This window comes from Passer montanus, unplaced genomic scaffold (genome assembly GCF_014805655.1).
Source record: "Passer montanus isolate IOZ18808 unplaced genomic scaffold, ASM1480565v1 scaffold9, whole genome shotgun sequence".
In the NCBI taxonomy this organism is placed as follows: Eukaryota; Metazoa; Chordata; class Aves; order Passeriformes; family Passeridae; genus Passer; species Passer montanus.
Window position 1 is genome coordinate 4439572 of NW_024374367.1, and position 21797 is coordinate 4461368.

Here is a 21797-nt window from a genome sequence, read left to right on the forward strand (position 1 = left end):
CACATTCTGCAAAGATATTACAGTGCTCTTACAAGGAGTTTAGAGATAGTACAGCAAATTAATAGTAGTTTAAAGAACTTACCTACTGGAAAAAAGAAAATTGTCTAGACAGATACAAATACATGTCTTTTAAAGTTCTGTACACACCTACACCTTTAGCCACAATAAGTTATGAAAAAAACTAAACCACTAGACCATTAAACCATTAGACACAGTTTCTCATTTCTCACTGCATATGAGAAAACATCCTTACAGCATTCACAAATACACTTGTCAAGAAACACACAGCTCCGTGCAGTGTACAAGAAAACACAACAATTAGACTGCAACATGAAAAAGAGAGAAAAGAGAGTTTCTCACCCCTCAAAACAAAACTGGAACTTTGGTTTACAGGAGCGGCTATGCCCATATACCCTCCTCATCATCCTGTGTGCCAGACATGAGGAGATGCACAGAGAAAGAGTTGGCATTGGAATAAAAGAAAGAAAGAAAGAAAGGTTAGTTACTTTGGTGCATATAAAATACAATTTTCTTGTCTGTTAACAACATGACTTTTTTTCTTTAATGTAAGCCAGTGAACACAACTGAACAAGCTTGTGTAACATATTCAAGAATCTGCATCTATAGCAACCGAAAAAACAACAACAGTGATGTAAAATTTTTTCCCTCCCAGTTAAAACAGCGTGTAGGAAGATGATTATGAGATTAAATATTAAAAGATTATCTATTTTTTAATTGCACGCAATTCAAACCAACATTGAGAGCAATGAAAAGGTCAAAACTTTAAGTAAACAAAAAAATTAATCAAATTGTCTTACATTTTGTTAAAACATACAAAACTGCTGAAGAACAAAAAAATTTATCATTAGCAAAGTAAAAGTGCACTTTTCCAAAATGCTATCAATTAAATTTATCTTTTCAACATGTGTTACACACTGCACATTTTTAGATGCTATTAAATAGTTCTTCCCTTTTTTTCCAGTTTTGAACCATTAGGTTTATTAATTTCGAGTTTTAGGGATAAATAACATTAATGACAAATACAAAAATTCACAACACACAGAGGTGTGCACGTGCACAGCTATCTCCATACACAGTTAACTGTGCCAAATTATGTGATACTCAGCTGCTAGAACTTAGAGGTGAACAGCAAGGTGTTTTTCATTTAACTCAGGATTTCAAAATCAAATAAAATCATATTATTTTAGCTATCCTTAAAATTCACCCATTAATATCTTAGAAACATCAAAAAAAACCTCATTCGATAATTTCAAAACCTTGAAGTTAGCTGGTGTAACATATTGCTGGCACTTAATTAAATCTAAAAATTTAATACAATGAGTGGTAATTAATTATGATTGAAATGGACAGGAATTTTAGCCTGAAAATATACACTGCCAGTATCACTACTGTTCCTAACCCATTCTTGGAATAAAAAAGAGCTCCCAGATGTCAACTGTTATTAAAAACCAGATGTTAAGATAGATGTCTTGCATGTTGCTGAATTAAGTAAAGAAATCTGACAGTCCACTATAAACTTAGCTATCATTTAACACAGAAGAAATGTGGGTAATTTTTTTCCAGTTAACTTGGAACACATCTGAGTTATAAGGTCTGCACAAATACACCACAAAGCAAAGGCAGAGTAAGGCCTGAATATCCTTATTTATTTTTGAAACAAAGGCACAAGTTCTGTAAAACTTCCAATGAGCTGGGTTTGCCCCACTGAAAACACAAGTTATTCCTCTGAATTCTGCAGGAGCCACTCCTGGTCAGGCCCACTAATGCTAATTGAACTGAACTTTCAAGCTGACAAGAGGTTTTGCCAGAGTAAAAGTTGAAGAAAGAATGAAGGATTTCTTTTCCACTGAGTAGTTTGATCCTATTTCACTAACATAATGCATTAGGTTAATCTTTGGTGATATCCTTAAAAACAGCAAGAAATCAACAAAATGGACAATACAACATGTTTTGAAGTGACTCCTCCCCTAACTGCGGACAGCTGGCTTGCTGTTCAGAGTATTGCAGTTCTTCAAACAGTCAGACATTCATTTTTACTTCAATTATTTGTGCCATCTCCTTTTGGCAGAATTCTAGAAGAGTTGAAAAATCAAATATTGTCAAATATTTGTAAAGAGTTTTATGGGAAATTAAAGACAAATATAGTTTGACACTGATCCTGTTATACAAAAAGCAATAAATTAAAAGCTGGAGCTCAGTTAACGTCAATCAACATGCCTTTATTGAGTACCTGTTCTGTCAAAATAACCTTCTATCTTTTCCAATTACAGAGAGACTCTTTTTGATAAGGTAAGTGCTTTGAAATAATATGCTAAGATTTCTGTAAGGCATTTGATTATGTGCCATATGACACAGTGTCAGAACGATTAGCTCTGTACTGAATAAATGTTTGCTGGAGAAGGAAGGGGACCTATAGATATCTTTCTCATCCCAAACTTGTTCCATATTCCCATGATCTAAAAGAAAAGCCTGACAGTCTTCTTGGAAAAGTGAACAGATGTGGAATTATCTGAATAAATGTTATCAGACACAGACACATATGCCTGAAATCATGAATCCACTATCATAATTGGAAAACATATAGGGCAGGCTTAGAAGAAAGGGAACTGTTCTGAAATCAAGGACATCAAAAAGGTCTTTACAGGTCATGGTGGAAATGAACATGTGGTACAATGTTGGATTTACCAAGAAAAACACAGGCAGAGAAAGAAAACTCTTTCTCAAAGAACTCAAAGAACTTTTGCTGCATCTCTCTGTACAGTAGCATAAGACCATTAAGGGAATTTCACATCTGGTCCTCATGTCACACTCTTGTGAATATTTGAAAGACTGTAAACAGATCAGGAAACAGCTAGAAAATTACTGAAAAATAAACTTGGCAGTGAGAAACAGGAGACTCAATCGAAATGATCCTTCAGAAAACATTAAAAGATTTTCTGATCATTATTAAGTAACACAGAGAAAAGGAAAAAGATCTTTTCTCCAGTAAAAATCATCTATATAGAGATTTAGAGGATGTAGTTACACTGCAAACACAGGACATATTTTTCAGTAATTTATCATTTTTGGATTATTTGAAGATTTCCTATCAAGTCTTAGACACTTTCTAAAAGATATAGTTAATTACATTCAAAATAATTTTTAAATTATAGATTTGATGAAGAAATTATTAAGTAGTCCACATTATGATCACAGTCCACTTAATCTTCAACAGCTATAATTAATAAAAATCGTCTTAGATAATTTTTTCCTCACATCTGTTTCAATGAAAATTGTGCCACGATCTATCTTATCCTGTACATAAAAATTTATTACATATTTTCCAATTTTTTGATTAGCACCTTCATAAAATTAAGCACAGTGTTCTGTTTTGACATAAAACTGAATTTTAAAATAATTTTAAAACCCCCGAAAAAACCCCAAACAACATCACTGTATTTTAAACTTTTAATAATAAGAACAATCTCAAAACCAGTCTCAACTGGTGTAAATCCTAACTCACAGTTAGAAATTTTTCTGTATGGATAGGAGCAAGTGCCCAAAAGCACTGGATGAAAAGTCCATGAGAATCAGGACTGTAATTTTGAATAAAGGTTCCATGAATAAAGTATTGTATCAAGAAGCTAAGGTTTGTTTCCTCAGTACAAACAGATAATGGAGGGAATACAGAATTCTTCACTGAAGTTGTGAGACAAATAAAATTCACTACTTATTTTTGCATTCTTGACACACAGTGAAGCAAAATAAAAGCCTTATCATTTATTAATATTGGAACAGAGGATTCCAGAAGTAAGCTTAGTTTTTCATATCAGTGTGTGTATCCTTCAGAATCATTAATCTATGGCTCTTTCAAACAATAAACTGCAATCAAGCAATTTTTCATTAATGTTTGTGTACATTAACTGCTTTTTAAACTTGGATCTTTCATTGGTTTATAAGGTCAAGAATAGCAACTCAGTGACAAAAACTGCAAAAGCAAAATCTCAGTTACTGACAAGTGAAACAGGAAAACACCCAAAATTTGAGAGATACCATTTGACTTGAGAAATTAGTATACACACTTGTATAACACTGTTAACAATTTTTAAAATATTGAATGGCTTGTATTTTTAGGACAGACATCCCAGAATCTAATTTGGACCTGTATTTATAGTAAAGTGGAAAAATTTCAAATACTATTAAGGCTTTTTACAAATCATTGATTTTATTTCATACTTTTGCTTTTTCCTTTTCTTTTTTTGATTTCTGTGCTGCTATTTACTATAATTGCCTATCTTAAAAACAAGTATCTGCTATCACTAAATGCGATTAACTGCTCTGATCCAATTGCCACAAAACCTCAAATATGGTTTCAAAGTATGAAAATGAGGAAGTTAAAAAACAGTGCTTGGAAAACACTGCACACAGATGTAGAAGGCTTGTACAGAGATATTTTCTGCGTTTTTTTATTGGAGTATATCTCAATGCAAGCTTTGCAGGCAGATTTCTTAGCAACCAGTTCTCTAAGGCTCACCAGTGTCAGCAGTAAATTTGAGACAGTGGCTTTCAGGGAGCAGGGGCTACCTCACACAGCAGGTTAGAAACAAAGGAGAACTCTAATCATGGTCTGCACAATTAGGTCTAGCTACAAAATTTGAACAATCAGATGCCAGAAATTGTCAGGCCAGTCATTGCCATTCTGCATGTAGCACATTCTTGATCACTGGTGAACATGGAGTAACTGCAGGAGATAATATTTGTCTTCCAGCAGCAACAGATCTACGGCCACTACAGTGGTCCTGAGGGTCACCTCTGTACAATACACCTGCCTTGGGGGTTATTTTGATTTAATCTTGCCCAAAACTCTTCCCTTTAGCAATTTCACAGTGTGGGAGGACTACCTGGACTGTATCTTTCATTTAAGTTGAATCAAACAGGAACTTGGGGTGCTCAATCCAACACCACATCTGGATATGAACCATCTGCAACAAGTGGGAATGACCAGGAGGATTTGATTCAAATCTGGATTCTTGATGAGAACTAAAACGCTAATGTAGGTACACTCAAAGACTGCAAAAGACTGCATTACTACGTGGCCACCTCATAAATGTTAGAGCACACCTCATATGTTAGAGCACAATCCCCTGCGCTACTGTGGCATGCAAGTATCTTTATAAAATCTATTCTTAAAAAAAAAATAAATAAATCCTGATCTCCTTATGGCTTTCGCAATAACAGGCAACATTAAAAACTTGATGAGTTAAGCTTTTCTGGCTCTCTTCCCTCAATAGGAGACCCTTCCTGACAAGGCTCATCACATTTTCCTTTCATGTCCTGCATGCTAAGAATTAATGTCTTAACTTGGGTTAAATAAATCTAGCAATAACCTGCTCATCTCTGCAACTAACGTTCTGATGAGTGATTTACACTGCTCTCCTTAATATCTACAGCCTCTAATGGGTCATTAAACGTGTAACTGCTGGCTCTGAACTGTGAAATTGTCCTACTTACAGCAAATATTTACATTTACAAATATGAATTTCCCCTTTTTACAAAGAAATCTACGTGCTAAGCAATGACATTTCTTTCAAATCAAGAATTCAGTCTAAAAATCAGAATCTTTCAGAACGTTCAGAATCTTTCAGAATTATCTGCTGCTCAGTTTCTGGGAGCAAACAAGCTGAGGACTAATCACATGAACTCTCCATGCACAGAACAATTGACTACAGAAGAGTTTTGTGCATGAATGGTTTGAAGAACTGAGCCTGTAGCTAAAAAGTGGAAAGACTAACAGTGGATTCATTTAAGTGTTTGGGGCACAGAGCTTTAAAAGGTCTTTATTGTATGTTTCATTTGTATATTCAAAAAGCTGAATAAATCTTAAAAATTGCTTCAGCAATATGTATTTATGTCAGAGGTCTATTTTCAAAGTTATCCATAACAGAAGGGGTCACAAGTGACCATGCATCACCCAGTTATGAAAATGGCCTTAAATCCCATTTCACCATTTGTTCTATTTGTATATAGTTGGGTTAAAATCAATCACAAATACAGCCATGGGGGAAAGTGAAATGTTGTTTCTGACCATTTACTTTACAGCACCCAGACCAGCATTAACATGAATAAGATGTTTCAGCAGATACTCATGCATTCTAAAGTTTTATCACTAGATGAAGCGGAAACTCAATGCTTCTTACAAGAAGTGGTCCGTGAAATCAGATTTGCAATGCAAAAATTTATGGTCCCCTTTGTAGTGAAAGCCTGTGACATGTTATCTCACTTAAGTAACCAGTGCCAGATATGCAACTTTTGTTATCAAGTTACTGTCTCCCAAAAATGCATTTTTGGCTTTCTCAGTTGGTCTAAAGACCTATTTTAGACTATGATGGTGGCAGATAATTTTTCTACTAAGAAATGTAAGATAAATGTAAACCTCTATATAAGTGTTGTATATTATAACACACACATTCAGGGGAAATGAAGGGGAGAGATTTCTATAGCTAAACATGATCTCAAAAAATTCTTCCATATGTGGAAAAGATTGGAAAGCTAACATATAAATATAGATATATATAAATATACACAGTGCTCAGTGTGTATACATTTATATCACATTCATTAAACCTCAAAATATAAAATAAATTAATTTCTGTAAGCAAAGGAGAAGTATAACTTTTCAATGTGCAAAATCCCTCTCCTGGGGTATCAAAGACAGTAAAACCTATTTCCCACTTGTTTTTAATATACTTCCAGTTTAGCTGGTCTTTTTGTAAATTAAAAATTTAATATCATTAAAAGATGTTTAAAAAGCAGCCTGGCTACAGTATAATTGCAATTAAGAGGCAGGAATAACAAAAGCATTAATAAACATTCCAAATTTCCATTGGCTTTTACTTTCAAGTGAGGAATCTTGAGTAGCTCACAATGTTTGTAACTGCTAAATGGCAGCAAATCAAAATCAAGAAGCAGAGTATTCCTGAAAGAGAAATTCAAATTCAGAGATACTCTCCCAAATTTCAAGGCTCTTTCTTTTCTTCCATCACAAATACAATGTAACTCACAGTGACCCTTAGGTTTGAAGCCAAAATGTGGGCAAGCCTCTGTGGAAAGCAATTTCAGTTTTCTTCTTAGGACAAAGTAGACAGAAATACCTAGACAGATGTCAGGCAAATTTTTCTATATCTACTGAAATAAGCACATGAAAAAACTCACTGAGTTTTGGGAAATACTTAGACAGAAGTTACTTCCTCATTAGAAGAGAAGTATTTGCCATTCGGTAGCTGCTTATAATAAACAATATAGCTATGAAAACTGCATACAACTTAATTGGAAAATTGGTGTTTTAAAGGTGACCATGGTACAAATAGGATTTTATTGCATTCAGTTCAACAAGTCTGAACAATGTGTGATATGAATCACAAGTTCTTTGTTCCAGAAGAATAATATGTGCAGCAAAGATGAAAAATTAGATCAAAGATTAAAAATTTGAAAGCGTTTATCTGACTAATTTGCACTCCACTTCTGAGTTCTCAAAACACTAATTCAGCACAATACTAGTTATTTACAGTGGATATGTCTGAGATTGTTTATACTGAATGTACTGACAAGCAAACCTTGCCCTGCCCAAATTCCTAAATTAAATAAATCCATGTGACTCCGATGAGCTTAGTGCAGGCTCAGCTCGGTGCTAATGCAATTGCGTGCTGCCCTGCAGCTTGAGGCACCAGCAGAACAAGTTCACATCCATTTGGGGAACAGACAAGAGCAAGCTCACACCTGCCTAAAAACAATGTGTAAACATACAGGATAAAGAAACACACAGAATATTAAACAAAATCTGGGTCAGGGAGGAAGGCGGTAATTCCAATTTAGTGCATTAGGCAGCTATACCATATCACTCCTTTTATGTAGGACAAAGTCATTGGTTTTCTTCTTTTCTCTTTTCTTCTTTTTCCCTGAACAACTAAAAGACAAAGTTTCAACAACGCAGAAAACTCCCAAACATGATATTTTATTTTTCCAGGTGGTAAACTTCTGCTCTGACTGAACTTTCTACACAGAGTCTAATGAAATTTGAAGAATTTTATGCTTTTCAAATAACCATGGTTATCTGCATTAGATAAAATAGCTATAATACTCTGTTTTGTTTTATGTTTTTATGGCTGTTAGGTTTTGTTGTTTAGTTTCGTGTTAGGGGTTTTTTTTAAGGAAAAAATCTTAGTTTTGATATTCCTGAGGCCTATTCAGGAGTTTTAGGTTGGCAATTTTCCAGGGTGATCACAGAATACAAGGCATTATGCTAACGACCAGGACTGCCAAAATACACAAAGTAGCATGCTCTCCCTTCCCCTAAAATTACATATGGATCAATACAGTGATTTGTAGATCAGGATCTAGACACTAAAATAATAATCGTTGTTTGACTGTCCTGTGGTTCTGATTTCCAAGTCATCCACCTCAAACAAAATCCCATCTGACCTGTTCAAGGTTTTTCACATATCGCCTTTCAGCAATTCCAAGGATATTTAGCAGTTCCAGCTGATGAATAAAGACCTGTTGCCAAGACCAGTCACCACTTTACAAATCAATAAACACTTTTTTTTCAGAGCACATGGTCTTCTTCAAAAAGTTCATTTTTAGTGGCATACACCTACTTGGCGACAGCCAGTTTGTTGTCAAGTTTCACGCATCACTGCATGTGATTTCTTTCTCAAATGCTGGAGTCAACCAGCATACTTTTAAAAAGCCTGTTTAAAAAGAGGCACATTTAATATTAAGACAGCTACAAGCTCATTCTGGAACAACTAGCTTTGTGACTGAAGGAAGGGAAGCTCCAGAGATGCACCCTGTCCCATCTCTGTCCTGGTTAGGAGAACTCTGTCTTTAGATAGGAGGATAGTTCAGAAACCTTGAACTACCTTTTAGACCTCTTTGCTGAAATCTCAGAGGAACAGAAAACTTGTTGGTGAGTTTGTAACAAATTACTTCTAAACACTAAATCCTGTAGAAGAGCCATCAAAAATGTTTTAAGTAGGAAAAAAAATCACTGTGTAGTCAGACAGGATTAAAAGATATAAAAGGACATCTTTTTACATGCTTAGGCACCATGTGACATTCCATCCTCAATTACAGCTTCTAAGAATAGGGCCAACTTTTTGGAAAGCATCCAGTTCCTAAAGCCCACCCTATGATATTCACATTTTTCTAAAAATCAGATTATTTTCTATTAGCACATAATCTCTCATAAAACAAAATTAAAATATATTTGTAGCCCTGGTGACCATGGAGTAAAGCATTCAGCTTTGAATCCACCACAGCTCAGGTATTCAGGAAACTCTTAGGAGATTAAGAGCAGTGTACATTTTATTTCTTTAAAAATCTCCAGTACTATGGGAAGTAAGAAGATTTGATAGTTGTTATAATCATCAGGACTGGTAATAAAATATAAAGTATGAAAATTCTTCAAATATTATCCATCCAATCTTACACTGTGTTAATGCAGAATCAAGTTCTTCCCTATGACCTCTCAGCCTGATTTCCTGTTAAGAATGCCATCAGATTAACTTAAGTATATCTGAGACATACTCATGTCAGATTACCTACACTTCTTTTTTCCTGTAGAAATGCCATTTTTAATTTCATTATCAATTACAACTTTTTACTAAGTAGTCCATAAGCAGAATCTTGAACTTAGAACCTTCAACCACATCTTAATGTTCTCATGAAGTTGAAGAAGCCCTGGGTGACAACCAAAGATTCATTATGTGGAGACCATCCTGGAGTTAGAGATTGGTCATACAAGTTGAGGACTGTAAGGACTTTGAACAGGGAGTGAAAAATGCCCACAGAAATGAACAGTAAGTTAATATGGGTGACTAGAGCCTCACACTCAGAACAGGAAACAAACAGGGAGGGACTGAGAGACTCCTGAGATCAGAAAACCAAAGGGAAGGAGAGGTCACAAATTGACCAGAATTGTGGCTAGCAGGGCAGAACTCTCTGTTGGCTGATAACTCACAGATCTGTTCCCATACTGAAAGGACACAACTGACAGAAGGAGGGCTGCCCAGTGAGGCACTTGTGGCAAGGAATACAAATGTGCTGGTTCCTAACAACTTCCAAAAAGAGCAATTCGCTTCAAGAGCACACAGTCACTGGTGTGACACAAGCAGGAACTTCCTTCAAAACATTTTCCATAAAAGGGAGAAAACTGAAAGATGATGTGGGCAACTGAGTCCAAGACAAAAAGGTTTTAAGGAAAAAGGATGTAGAGGTGAGAAATACAAGAGGCAGGGATCTGGACAGGTGGGTTTGGGGGAAAGTCTGTGGTGTGGGGCAAGATAGCTACTAAATCTGGAAGTTCAAATTTATTTGGCCATGGGGGTTTTTTTGTTCCTGATAACTCCTGCATGCAACAATCCAGATTAGATTACTGCAGTGCACTCTACAAGGGCCTACATACTACAAATCCTTGGAAAATGAAGCTAGAGCAAAATGCTTATTCAGCTCATTTTCATGCTAGGAGTATTACACCCGCACTTCAGGATACACTCTAACTGCCAAAATGTTTCCAGGTGGAAATTAAGAAAGATTGCCAACTCTCAAGCCAAAACTGAAGAGAATAAATTTAACTTTTTGAGTAAAACTGCAAAATTATCTCTTTGTTCCTGTTTTTTTAAACACTAGTAAAAAATTGTTAATATATATTACTGACATGGCAGCACTTAATCCCCAGAAATTTATTTATGTCACATAAATAAATCAGATGTACCAAAATAACCAGAGATCACAAAATGACCAACTGTAAAAAAGACCATGTGTACGGGCAGATGAGAATTAGAGTTAGGTCCAGACACGGATGGCAAAAAAAGGTCACCCATCTATGCCTCTCCCCAGAGAGCAAAAACAGAGGGAATAAAGGCTAAAAGTGTCTAGAAACTTCTCTTTGTTCCCTAGAAGCAGCCAGAAGACTAAAACACATCCATTGTAGCTAAAAAAATGTGCTCAACTAGATCCATCAAGAAAAGTTAGAGACGCTGTTCTTCACTAAGTCTAGAGTCATTCTGCCACATGCTGCCCATGGCAGGATAGGAAATCAGGTAAGAGTTATGACACAAATATAATCATTAAAAAAATGTCAATATGTGAAGAGGAAAACTTTTCATCAATATGATGCCTATTTCAAACGGGATATGCATCTTCCAAGGTCTTCCAAGAACCTCTGGTACACCTTTCTCTTTACAAAGGGTACAAAAATGTCTTATTCTTTGTTGCAAAAATGTACTCCACTGCCCATGTATATACAGACATATAATAGCCTGCATTTCTCTATATAAATGTGGCATGTGGATTAGAAAATCCAGTATTATCTACAGAAATGAAGAATGTTTCAAATTAACACTGTTCAATTTTTTCTGCCTCTCAAGAATTTGGGAAAAAACCTTCAAAATCCCTCCCCAGCATTCACCAAATTAAACAGTATTTATGCTACAACATGCACAACTTCTTCATCTCCTTAAAAAACTAAAAATGCCCTCTGATGATTTGCAGGCTTATTATTTTCCCAGTTTATTCTGTGCTTTTAAACCACATGTTGGGTTACAGTCCCATACCTAGAATCTGTGTGTAATGTTGAACGGGAAATGCAGGTTTCTATGGCACACAGCAATCAAATTGCTGCACAAATGAGTGTTTAAAGAGGGGTAAATAGCACCACAAAAAGTAAAGAAAAAAGTAAAATGCATTATTGAAAAATGTAAGATAAAGCAATGTCTACAGTTCACTCATAATTACCCTTGACTGTGCTGTTCTCAAAGGTTATTTTAGCAAGGATTTTGCTATGAATGCTATGATTTTGCTTCCTTTACAAGTAAACATTTCCTAGGCTAATCCATTGTTCACAGAGTTTGTGGAAATTTTGGGATGACAGCACTTCAAGAGAACACCTATTCTAAGTCCAACACAAGCTGAAATAAAGCTCTATTCATCTAACCTGTTCTTAGAAACCTCCAAGAAAGGACCTTCCATTACATGTATATGAAAGAATGTCCACATTTTGTTTCCACTTACAGATTCATTAGACTCATAGTGAAAAAGTCTTCTCTTTAAAAACTAACATAGTTATTCCTGGCAAAATTAAATTTACTGCTCCTAGCCTTTCTCCACTGGGCACTGGAATACAATTGATCATCGTCTTTTTTACAACAACATTTTATGTATTAGAAGACTTATGTCTCCCCTTTGGTACTTTCTAGACTAAACAAACCATGTTCTTTAAGCCTTCCCCACAGGTCATGTTCTCTAAAACTTCTATCATTCTTGTTGCTCTCCTTTTGTCCCTTTCTACTTTGTCTATGTTTCCTAAAGCATGGAGATCAAAACTGTAAACAGCTTTTCAGATGAGCCCTCACCAGTGCTCCAAGGAACAGAATAATTGCTTCCTGCTTCTTCTTCAGCATTATATCTATCCTAGAATTAGATCCAACTTCATTGCAATGCTATTCCACTGTGCAATTTAGATTAATTTTTCCATGCTATTACCTCAATAGCATATGTGACTTCTCCCATGTAAGCAGACTTGTCTTTGCTGAATTTCAAATTTCTTATTCTAGACTCTCTCCAGTTTATCAAGACTGGAGCAGCTTATTGAGGAGTTTGACTGCTCCTGCTGCGCTTGGAGTTCCTTACACCTCTCTTCATGATCAACAATATTAATGGCATTTCTATTTCATCACTGAAATAATCTCTAAAAAAATACTCCACAGAATCAAATAAAGGACAGACCTCTTTGGAACCCGGCTGTAATTGGCCCTCCTGTCTGAAAATGAGCAATGGAAAATTTGTCTATCAGTTGCGCACCCATCTCATGGTAATATCACAATTATTTAAATTTAAAAATATATATTACATATTTTAATTAATCATGTATTATTGCAATTCATTTTACATTAGTTATTCATTACATTACAAAATTATGTCTTTATTTGCATATTACAAATATCTGGTGGGACAGAGTTAAACACCTGATGAATTAAAAGCTACCACTTTCTGCTTTAACCACAAAACCAGTTAACCTATCAAAGGAAATTAGATTTGCTTGACATAATTTTCCTTGGCAAATTCAAGCAGACTAAATATAGGATGGGTATGCTAGACCTACATTCTTTTTTAGAGAATGGCCCAAAACTATCACCTAGGAAAAAATCTGAGAGTACAAGTGCTAGTAAATAGTAGTAAAATAGCCACTATTTTATTTGTGCTCTGTCTTTAATCATGCACCTATTTCCACTATTCATATAACATCTCAATGTTCTTGAATATGTTTTGATACTGACTTTCTTTATGACTTTCTTATCCATTCTCTTCCCTGAATAAGCTGCTACCATGCATTGAAAAGCACTTGACTACATGTTAGCTCTCTTTCATTGTCTTGTGCCTCAAATTTCTTTCACAGGTTCAAGTTTCTTAAATTAGCTGAAAACAGTATCTGGGTTTCAGTAACACTGTGGTGGTTATTACCTGTTTTTGCACATCTCTTGGCTTCATTTTGGCTTTTTTTCTTTCATTCTGTTCCTTGCATAAAGCCAAAACTTTTTTTATTTTACAGATATTTCCATAGAATTTTTCCTTCTTTTATAAACTCAGCCAACTTATCTCTGTTAATCAGAAACAGAACTAAACCAAGACAGCAAGTCCTTAATTCCCTTCTCCTCCTACTGACAGAAAAAGTTGTTCTTAACATGTTCCAAGAATTCAAAGGATTATGTATTATGTTGTTCAGGTTTATTGTTTGTGGTTTGGGGTTTTTAAATTTGTGCTAGTATCCAAGAAATCATGTTTTCTCATTCTTACCTGCTCCTGACTCTAACACAATCACACTGGTCACTGTGTAAAAAAAGTGTAATACGCCTCATAGCCTCCTTCTCCCAATTAAGTAGTCTATCATACATCCCCAATATATTTTCATCCCTGTTTTTCCCTTTTTTTCTACCCAGACATTATGAACTTATAACCTAGTTTAGTATCAAAAAATGATTTTTCATATAAAAGCAATGTTAAATTTTTCCTCAGGCTCCTTCATCTGAAAATCAGTTACTTGTTTCTACAGACTGTTTTTCAACTCCAGAAAAGTAAGACTCCAGACAAAAAGCCAAAATTCTAAACTATTTCAGGACGGAAATAAATACCAGAGCTATTAGCTTCAGTTCAAAGAACACATCATTACTTATTAGATATTTGGAAAATTTATTTTATTCTGAAATAGGAAAATAATCAAGTTATAAAACTGAGGGTGAAGAAAAAGGTGACCAACCTGATCTGGAGAGGGTCTGTGGTTGTGTTGTGTCCTCCCAGGAGAGCGATGGTGGTGGTGATGGTGGTGGTGGTGGTAGTGGTGATGGTCATCATCATAGTTATCGGCCATCAGCTTCATTCTGTTTTGTGTCTGTTGAAGATGTAAAGCAAGACAATTTTATTACACGTTGGAATGTATTGTTCCGGCAGTGGTTTAGGAATCTATTAGCTCTGGGAGTTTTTCTGGAATTTTTGTTCAGCTGAAGGATCTAAGAATAGAAATCCAGACTGCTGGCTCACAAAGAAAAGGAAAGAGAAATAGAGAAATCAAGTATGTGAACACATCCTCTGTTTTAGCTTTCACATGCACAGAATGACATGAAGTCAGAAAAGCAAATGATGACAGATGATGCGTTTGAAGGGCAAAAGACATTCAGTTTTTCTAAATATATTATTTTAGAGCTGTTTCCTACTTTTCCAGTCTAACATTATGTCTCAGCAATTGACTTCTTAAATCTCACTGAAAGGAATATTAAGTGCACTTCAAACATTTACAGTTAGCTACGAAGGCATGTTAGCAACAACCATGAATAGTTCCAAAAGTTCTATTTTGGGTGATTTATTTTAATTGTACACCAGGATCACCCTGCTAAACAATAAGTAAAATTAATCTGAAAGCTAAGTGATAGAGATACAGGCACTTAGAGAAATAAGTGATTATGGAACTTGACACATTACTGAATGGAAGTAAGTCTAAGATATCGATCTTGAAAAAGAGATCAACACTTCAGCTACAGCTGCGTACAGATAATAAAATCTATGTCACCATGGGACAACAAGATACATTGACACTCTTTATCACTATTACAATTATTCCATACCATGAAATACATAGACTGGAATAATTCAAACCTTGCTCATAACACCAAAAATATCTTACTACTAATAGTCTGACACCAATGGATACAGTCATTAGGTTTTTTTGTGGTACCAGGACTGAAGACCCTCTCAGACAAACGTGTTCAACTGCAATCAAGTTTTCACTAATTTTGAAAAGAAAAAAATGGTGTCAACTCCCAAAGATCTCCTTCCAAAATTAAACAATCAGTTAGAGGCATATACAGTTAATACCACACAGATGACAAAAGGAAAGAGAGCAGTCTTAGCTCACTTGATGTCATGCTCCAAGGCAGCAGGATTCGTGGTAACCCCACTGAGGATGGGAGCTAAACACATTGGCCAGGATTTAGATGAATGAGTTCCAAAGGACCAAAAGAAGCAGATCAGTTTGAGCACAATTCATTTGTTCAATGTGTTCCCATAGTAACTGGTCTAACTGCCTTCCAATGCCAAGTGCCCATGAAATAACTCATGTCCTATAGCTAGGATGTGATAAATTTACTTCCAGGACTGCTGTAATTTGATTTTCCTTCAACAACAATTCTATATCAAAGTCTCTGCTTGGAAAATTTCACTGGCAAGTATATTTTCATTGAAAATGCAAAACTCAGAGATTGCTATTAAATTCCCCAATTTTATGTGTTTTGCTGACGTTGAAAAGGGATTTGAAAAAAAAAACAAACAAGCAAATGAAATATTCATATTACATAATATTTCAAGTATAACACAGTCTAATGCAAGGCAAACAGCCACAGAATCCTAGGAAGTCCTGACATACCTTTTCAGCAATTAATTTTTTTTCCATTGTCACAAGGTTTCTCAAGCACTTCATGTGATGTTCAATAGAGGATCAGAGAAAACTGCTTTACAGGAGGGGAGCTGTACTCAGTTTAAGTAGAAACAACCACTAACCCAACCAAACCCTCAAGGCATCCACAACAAAAAGACAGAGCAAACAGCACAGGTCAGATGTGCACTGTCAGACTTTCTGAGCATCTCCATAGCACTGTATGAGCATTTTTTCAGTGAGAAGAATCTGCACAGTTGGAAATATTTTATTTTCTCCCTCCCAAATACCAAGATGGAAGCAAACAGCTGTATGAATTTCAGTTGTGACTTTCTGGCGATTTTGATAAAAAGATCATCTCAATTTGAATCATCATGGTTGGTCTGTCTGTCTTTAGATTCAGAGAGGAGGGGCTTTTGAACAAAAGACTGGAAAAGATGGAGAATTAATAGACAAATAATAAGCCACTTACTATAAACACTGTCATACCCTGCCTCTTTGGGGAAGCTCCTAAAATTTTATTAGTTTATTTTCTTATCAATGAACAGCCTTAAATTTCCTACCTTTCAACTGTATTCCATAAAGAATGCAAAAGTTAAACAAGATGAGATATGCAATCCTAGAAGTGTCCTCTGTAATGAGGTGTTGGGGATTATGCGTGTCATGGGATAAGAACTGTAAATGAATGATGTCATCTTTCTAATTTGGTGCTGAAATATAAATAAACTACTTCTAATGTTTCTTCCTTTTGCATGCCAGATTGCAATAAAATGTGCACAAAGAAATGTTAATGCTCTAGTAGCCTTCCTTTAGTGTGCCTGTTCTGGGAGCAAAATACACAAGAAATATGAAAGAATTTCTTTTCCACTCAAGTAACTATCAAACCATCTAATGTTCATCATGACTTGTAACTGCCATCAATTTCTTAAAATGATGCAACTTACCTGGCAAAATAATACTTTTAAAAGCTTTTTGTTTTCATTTGTTAGCTCTTCAACTTATAGCAGATACAATTTTCATGCTCTGTTTGTCCTTGCATTAGCTAGTCCTAGTCCTACACTTCCACACTGAACTGTATTCTCCAGGTATGCTTAGCTTTAGCTTAACAAGTACAAACACTTTATGATTTCAAACTTTTAAAAGCAAGAATTTTGAGGAGGACAAGCAGGGGGATTTCTGGAGAAGAAGAGAAGCAAATTTGCCCTGAGGAACAATATAATCCTTTTCACATCCTTCTAAACAAAAATCTGTAACATCACTTCTGTTTTCTCCCTTTGCCAGCTTTTGGTATTTAGCAGGCTTTGAAATGCCAACTATATTTTTATTTGAGGAAGGAATTAATTAATCACATCGGAATTTGTTTTCAGGACCTCAGGGCTTCACACCCCTACACCTACGAACAGGCACACACAGAAAGGTGTGTACGTGTTGGGACACTGGTTAGCAGAGGAAAATCCTCATGGTCTGGGTGCCAGAGTAACACATTGAGGGACTGCTTCAGTGCTGCCTGAGAGGGGAAATACCACACAGTGACCTGGCAATGCCATCACTTCCTGCAACATCTTCAGAATTCCTGAAAAGTTCCTATTCAAGGACACCCAAGACCTTTTCTTACATTTCTTTAGAAAGCACAGCACATTACTCAATACTGACATTTCTAGATGATCAAGAAATTGAATCTTCAAATATACAATAAATGAAAATTAGTGGGATCACACATGCATTCAAACTGTGTAATATCTAATGTACATCACTGGTTACTCTGCACCTTATCTGAAATCCTTATATTGCACAGGCCCACACCTAAGAAGGAACATGTTTTAATTTGGATTTATACTAGAAAAGAAAAACATATGAACTTGTAAAATATGACAATTAATTAACTCTATCTCCTAGAGACCATGTATGGCCTTATTAATTCTAGCCTAAACAGGGTCCTCAGATGTTTTTTCCTCTTAATTTATTGACTACATTCAAAGAATACTGCATCCATTTTGAAATAAAGGAATGATCATGGAATTAAAAGCAGCTTAGATCTACTTGCACAGGTATATTAACCCTTAGGGCTTGAAACAGTTGTCTTTGATCATTCAATATCACTATTTGCTAAGCTGTCAAGGTCATGAATGGTATGTGTAACTGAATTTTTAACCCACTTACCAAAGAATTTATGACCTAGCACTGCAAGAAAACTGACAGATATTTCTTGTCCTCCTAAAAGTTTGTTGAGTTTAAGGAAGGATATACCAAACTGAAATGAAAGTCTTTGATTGACTGGTAACAGACTAAATAGCTTAAGAGCAATCTGTAACTGTAAAACTGTAATATTAAAACTGTCTTTTACAAAATATTTTAGCAAGGTGGCAATAGGGAACTATGCTTTCATCTGTCATCTGGATCAAGTTAACAACGAAACTCTCATGAATGAGGTTCAAATGAGGAAAAATAGTAAGATTTGTTGCTCTGGGATATAGGTGTAATACAATTCAATAGCTATTACTTTCCTTTGGATTTTCTTCTCAATCTCTCTTCATTTAATGGAATTCGAAATATTTCTAGAATATTCACTTTCAATAGCATAGGATTTTTCCCTATATGAGAATTAGGCAGATGTAAGGCCTGCAGGCTGTCCTGGAGCTATCCTGGGGTCTAATTCTTAAAGCTCAAAATTTAAAATCTAGAGATCCACATTCTAAGTTTGATTCTGCAATGGCCTCTTGCTGTCTTTAATGACACAGAAATTCTTTTTCTTGCAATCTCACTCTTTGAAAATAATTCCACAAATAAACTCTAAAAACTCCATGAGGTAGGCATTTAGTTCTAGTCTTCATGATTTTTAATAACGGGTGATTTTATATGAGCTTTTCTCCTGAGACAACATTTCAGAAAACAGAAAAGGGCAATAATCTAAAAAAAAATTGCATTCTCCAGACTACAGGATTAATCAAGTGTATTTAGAAGCTGCATGAAGGAATTACTGGAATGAATCTAGATTTAATGAAAGCATGTACAACTGCAGCTGGTTTTCCTGTATGAATCCAGTGCTTCAAATCCGAGTTGCACTAACAGAGGGTTAACAAAATGTTTGCTAATTAAGCCAGTTCGGGCCTTATGCCGTCCAAATAAAAACAGTTTTCATATTAGAACAATTTTCATTTTTGCATTCTTTGAAAATTGTTGTCATCTGAAGACAAGGGAAGAATTTCTTACCACTTCTACTGCTGCACAACTCAGAAATCACAAACTGCCATGGAATACAATTTATATTAGATTTGTTATTTGGCAAGTTACAATTCATTACATGTTGGACAGCAAACACTGTACTTGCCCTCATACACCCCTAAAGCTCAAGAAATTACACTTGTCATTCCAATCATTTAAGTGACTATAAAAGTTCACAGAAAATCATTACTTTATAAAAATTGTGTATTTTTTTATTAAAAACCCCGAAAATATTACAATATTATAATAAAACAATGTAGGCTATCACGTTTGTGTAATAGAGAATACATTCTAGAAAAGTAGCTACAAAAGGCATTGGAGAAGGCACCACAGAATCCTGTGCTTGTAAGTAACCCTTATGGTGACTCTTGACAACAAAAGAACCATCACAAGCTACAAAGAAAACTAAAATTAAATGCCGCTTACAGCCTGTATTTCCAGAACTTAATAAAGTTCACTAATCCTTTTTAATTTTTTTAAAAATCTTCTTCATCAAGTTTTCCTTTATTCCACTTCTGTTGTCTCATCTTAATTAAAGATTTTCTGAGATCAAAAATAACAAGTTCAAATTCCAACTTTGGAGCCTGTAAAAAATCATCTTCAACCTCACTGCCATTGTTCCACTTGCTTTTAGAATCTCTAGCCTATAGAGATACCTGCATTCTGCAAAAGTGATGTGAAAAGAAGCCAAAGAGTGAGATTAATTTGCCATCTAGAAAAGATACTTAGGAGAGATTCCTTTGCAATGTTTCAGTTTAAACTTTTGATATACTTTGGGGCACTGTTTCACTAACTATCCAGCTGTAGAAGAAAAGAAAATTCCAAGGCTATTGCTAGAAAGCCAAAGCTTGAGACTGCTCCATTTTTAAGGGTAGCACTTTTCTTGAATCCACATGATGAAATGAGACAAATTGTTAAAACACATCCATGAAGTATGGCTTTGACAGAAGGGTCATTTTTCCACAAGCCAGAGGATCTGTTAACCTGTTACTGCTGTGAAGGATCTTTTGCCAGTATTAGAGCTACATGGAAGAAGCGGATTTAATAGACTTCCAGAGATTACTGTATGCTAATTATTCAGGCCACTTTTAACAGTGTAATGCTGACAACATCATGCTAATTATTTCCAAAATGAATTATACTCTTGTCTTCAATGAGTATAAATATATAATAATATTCGGTTCAGGCTTCTTTGTTGCTTATGCAACAAAGGTTTTCGACACCAAGAAAACTCCAATGGAAAAAAATGAGGTTAAGACTCTTAAGTTTGCAAGCACTCATCAGTAAGTGAAAGATAACAAAAACATTGCAGTATGTTAACTAACCAGCAACTGCAAATGCTAAATAAGTATGATAATCATAACCGTATGGGTGTTGGAATGCATCACCATGGGGCAGGGTTATGTTTTACTGAGTGCTTTAATTATGCATTTTCTTTTTATAACATCCCTGTAATGTAATCTGTTCTTATATTCTTACTCTTAACTACATTTTAACATGGGTTTTTCTGCTTTGTTTCCTGCCTCCATTGAAGAACACAAACTTTTCCCTGTTAAAATTCCAAATGGACTAATAAGCATGCTTTTCTTTTCCTGTTATAGTGTATGACTTGTCTTGGAAAGTGTGAGAGACAGGATGCATGCAGGTTCAGAGTGTGCATGATAGCACACTGCAGAAAAGCTTGGCTACTCTGCATTTAACTCTTTTTAGGTTTTACCTCATTAAGGATAATTCTGTTCCATATTATGTAAGGAGCAAAGTCAAGTTTTCATGCTAAGAAAGTATGCATATATTTCTTTTTCATGTCTATATTTACTTAACTCACATGTTGGTTTTATATTTAAAACTTAGAATTCTTATAATCTGTAACATGTAACCCAGAGAAGTTGATGTTCAGGCCCTGCCTGCCCTCACAGGACAGAAAATAGGGATTAAGAAAAGGTACTGACTATTTTCCAAGTTTTCATTAAATCCAACATTCCAGCCAGGGAAAATACAAAATCAATTGCTGGACGAATTAATACTCTGACTCCTCTGCAGCAGTGCAAAGCAACTTCTCTGCAAATCTTTTCAGAGAGTCAGGTCTGGTAATTTAGTGTTGAACATGAGCATAAAAGCTTTACAGACATTTCAGTTCTTTTTTAATTAGAGCACTATTTAACTGGTATGAACAACCATTACACCTGCTGCTTTGCAAGATGACAAACTGTGACTGACTTACCCTGAAAGAAGTTAAAGCTCAGAGTAAGCCTCCCTCTTCACAAGCTGAAGGACAACAGCCTCCCAAACACCAGCTGGGATATTGGACACTTGGCAGACAGAGACAGGCAGCACTTCCAAGTGCCAAGCAGACACTTATCTAAAGTACTGAGGCCAAATTTCAACTTTTCTGACACTTGTGATTAAACAAAGCTATGCTGAGTAGAACATGGACTGTCTGACTTTTTTTGTGCATTTTCCTGCATTTAGAATTTGTGGTTTTGAAGTTTTTTAAAGCTCTGAGAATTAAAAGTATAGCTTGAAGCGCAGGAAATATCTTGTAATAATACAGCATACTCAGTAATGTATAGGCTCAAGTCATGCTAAAGGTATTTGT

The 21797-nt window shown here is 35.4% G+C and overlaps 1 protein-coding gene across 10 annotated transcripts in view; it reads right to left on the bottom strand.

The window, feature by feature from the left end:
* ERC2 (ELKS/RAB6-interacting/CAST family member 2) overlaps window positions 1-21797 on the bottom strand; it is a 420178-nt gene that overhangs the window by 106606 nt on the left and 291775 nt on the right. For all 10 annotated transcript variants that reach the window (XR_005626125.1, XR_005626124.1, XR_005626132.1 and 7 more), the window contains 2 exons: window positions 14312-14443; window positions 361-426 (listed from right to left, as the gene is read on the bottom strand). Coding sequence is in view for 1 of the 10 variants with exons in the window: in XM_039695532.1 (XP_039551466.1) it covers window positions 400-426; window positions 14312-14443 (159 nt within the window). In the remaining 9 variants the exon portion in view is untranslated. The remainder of the gene's footprint in view (window positions 1-360; window positions 427-14311; window positions 14444-21797) is intronic.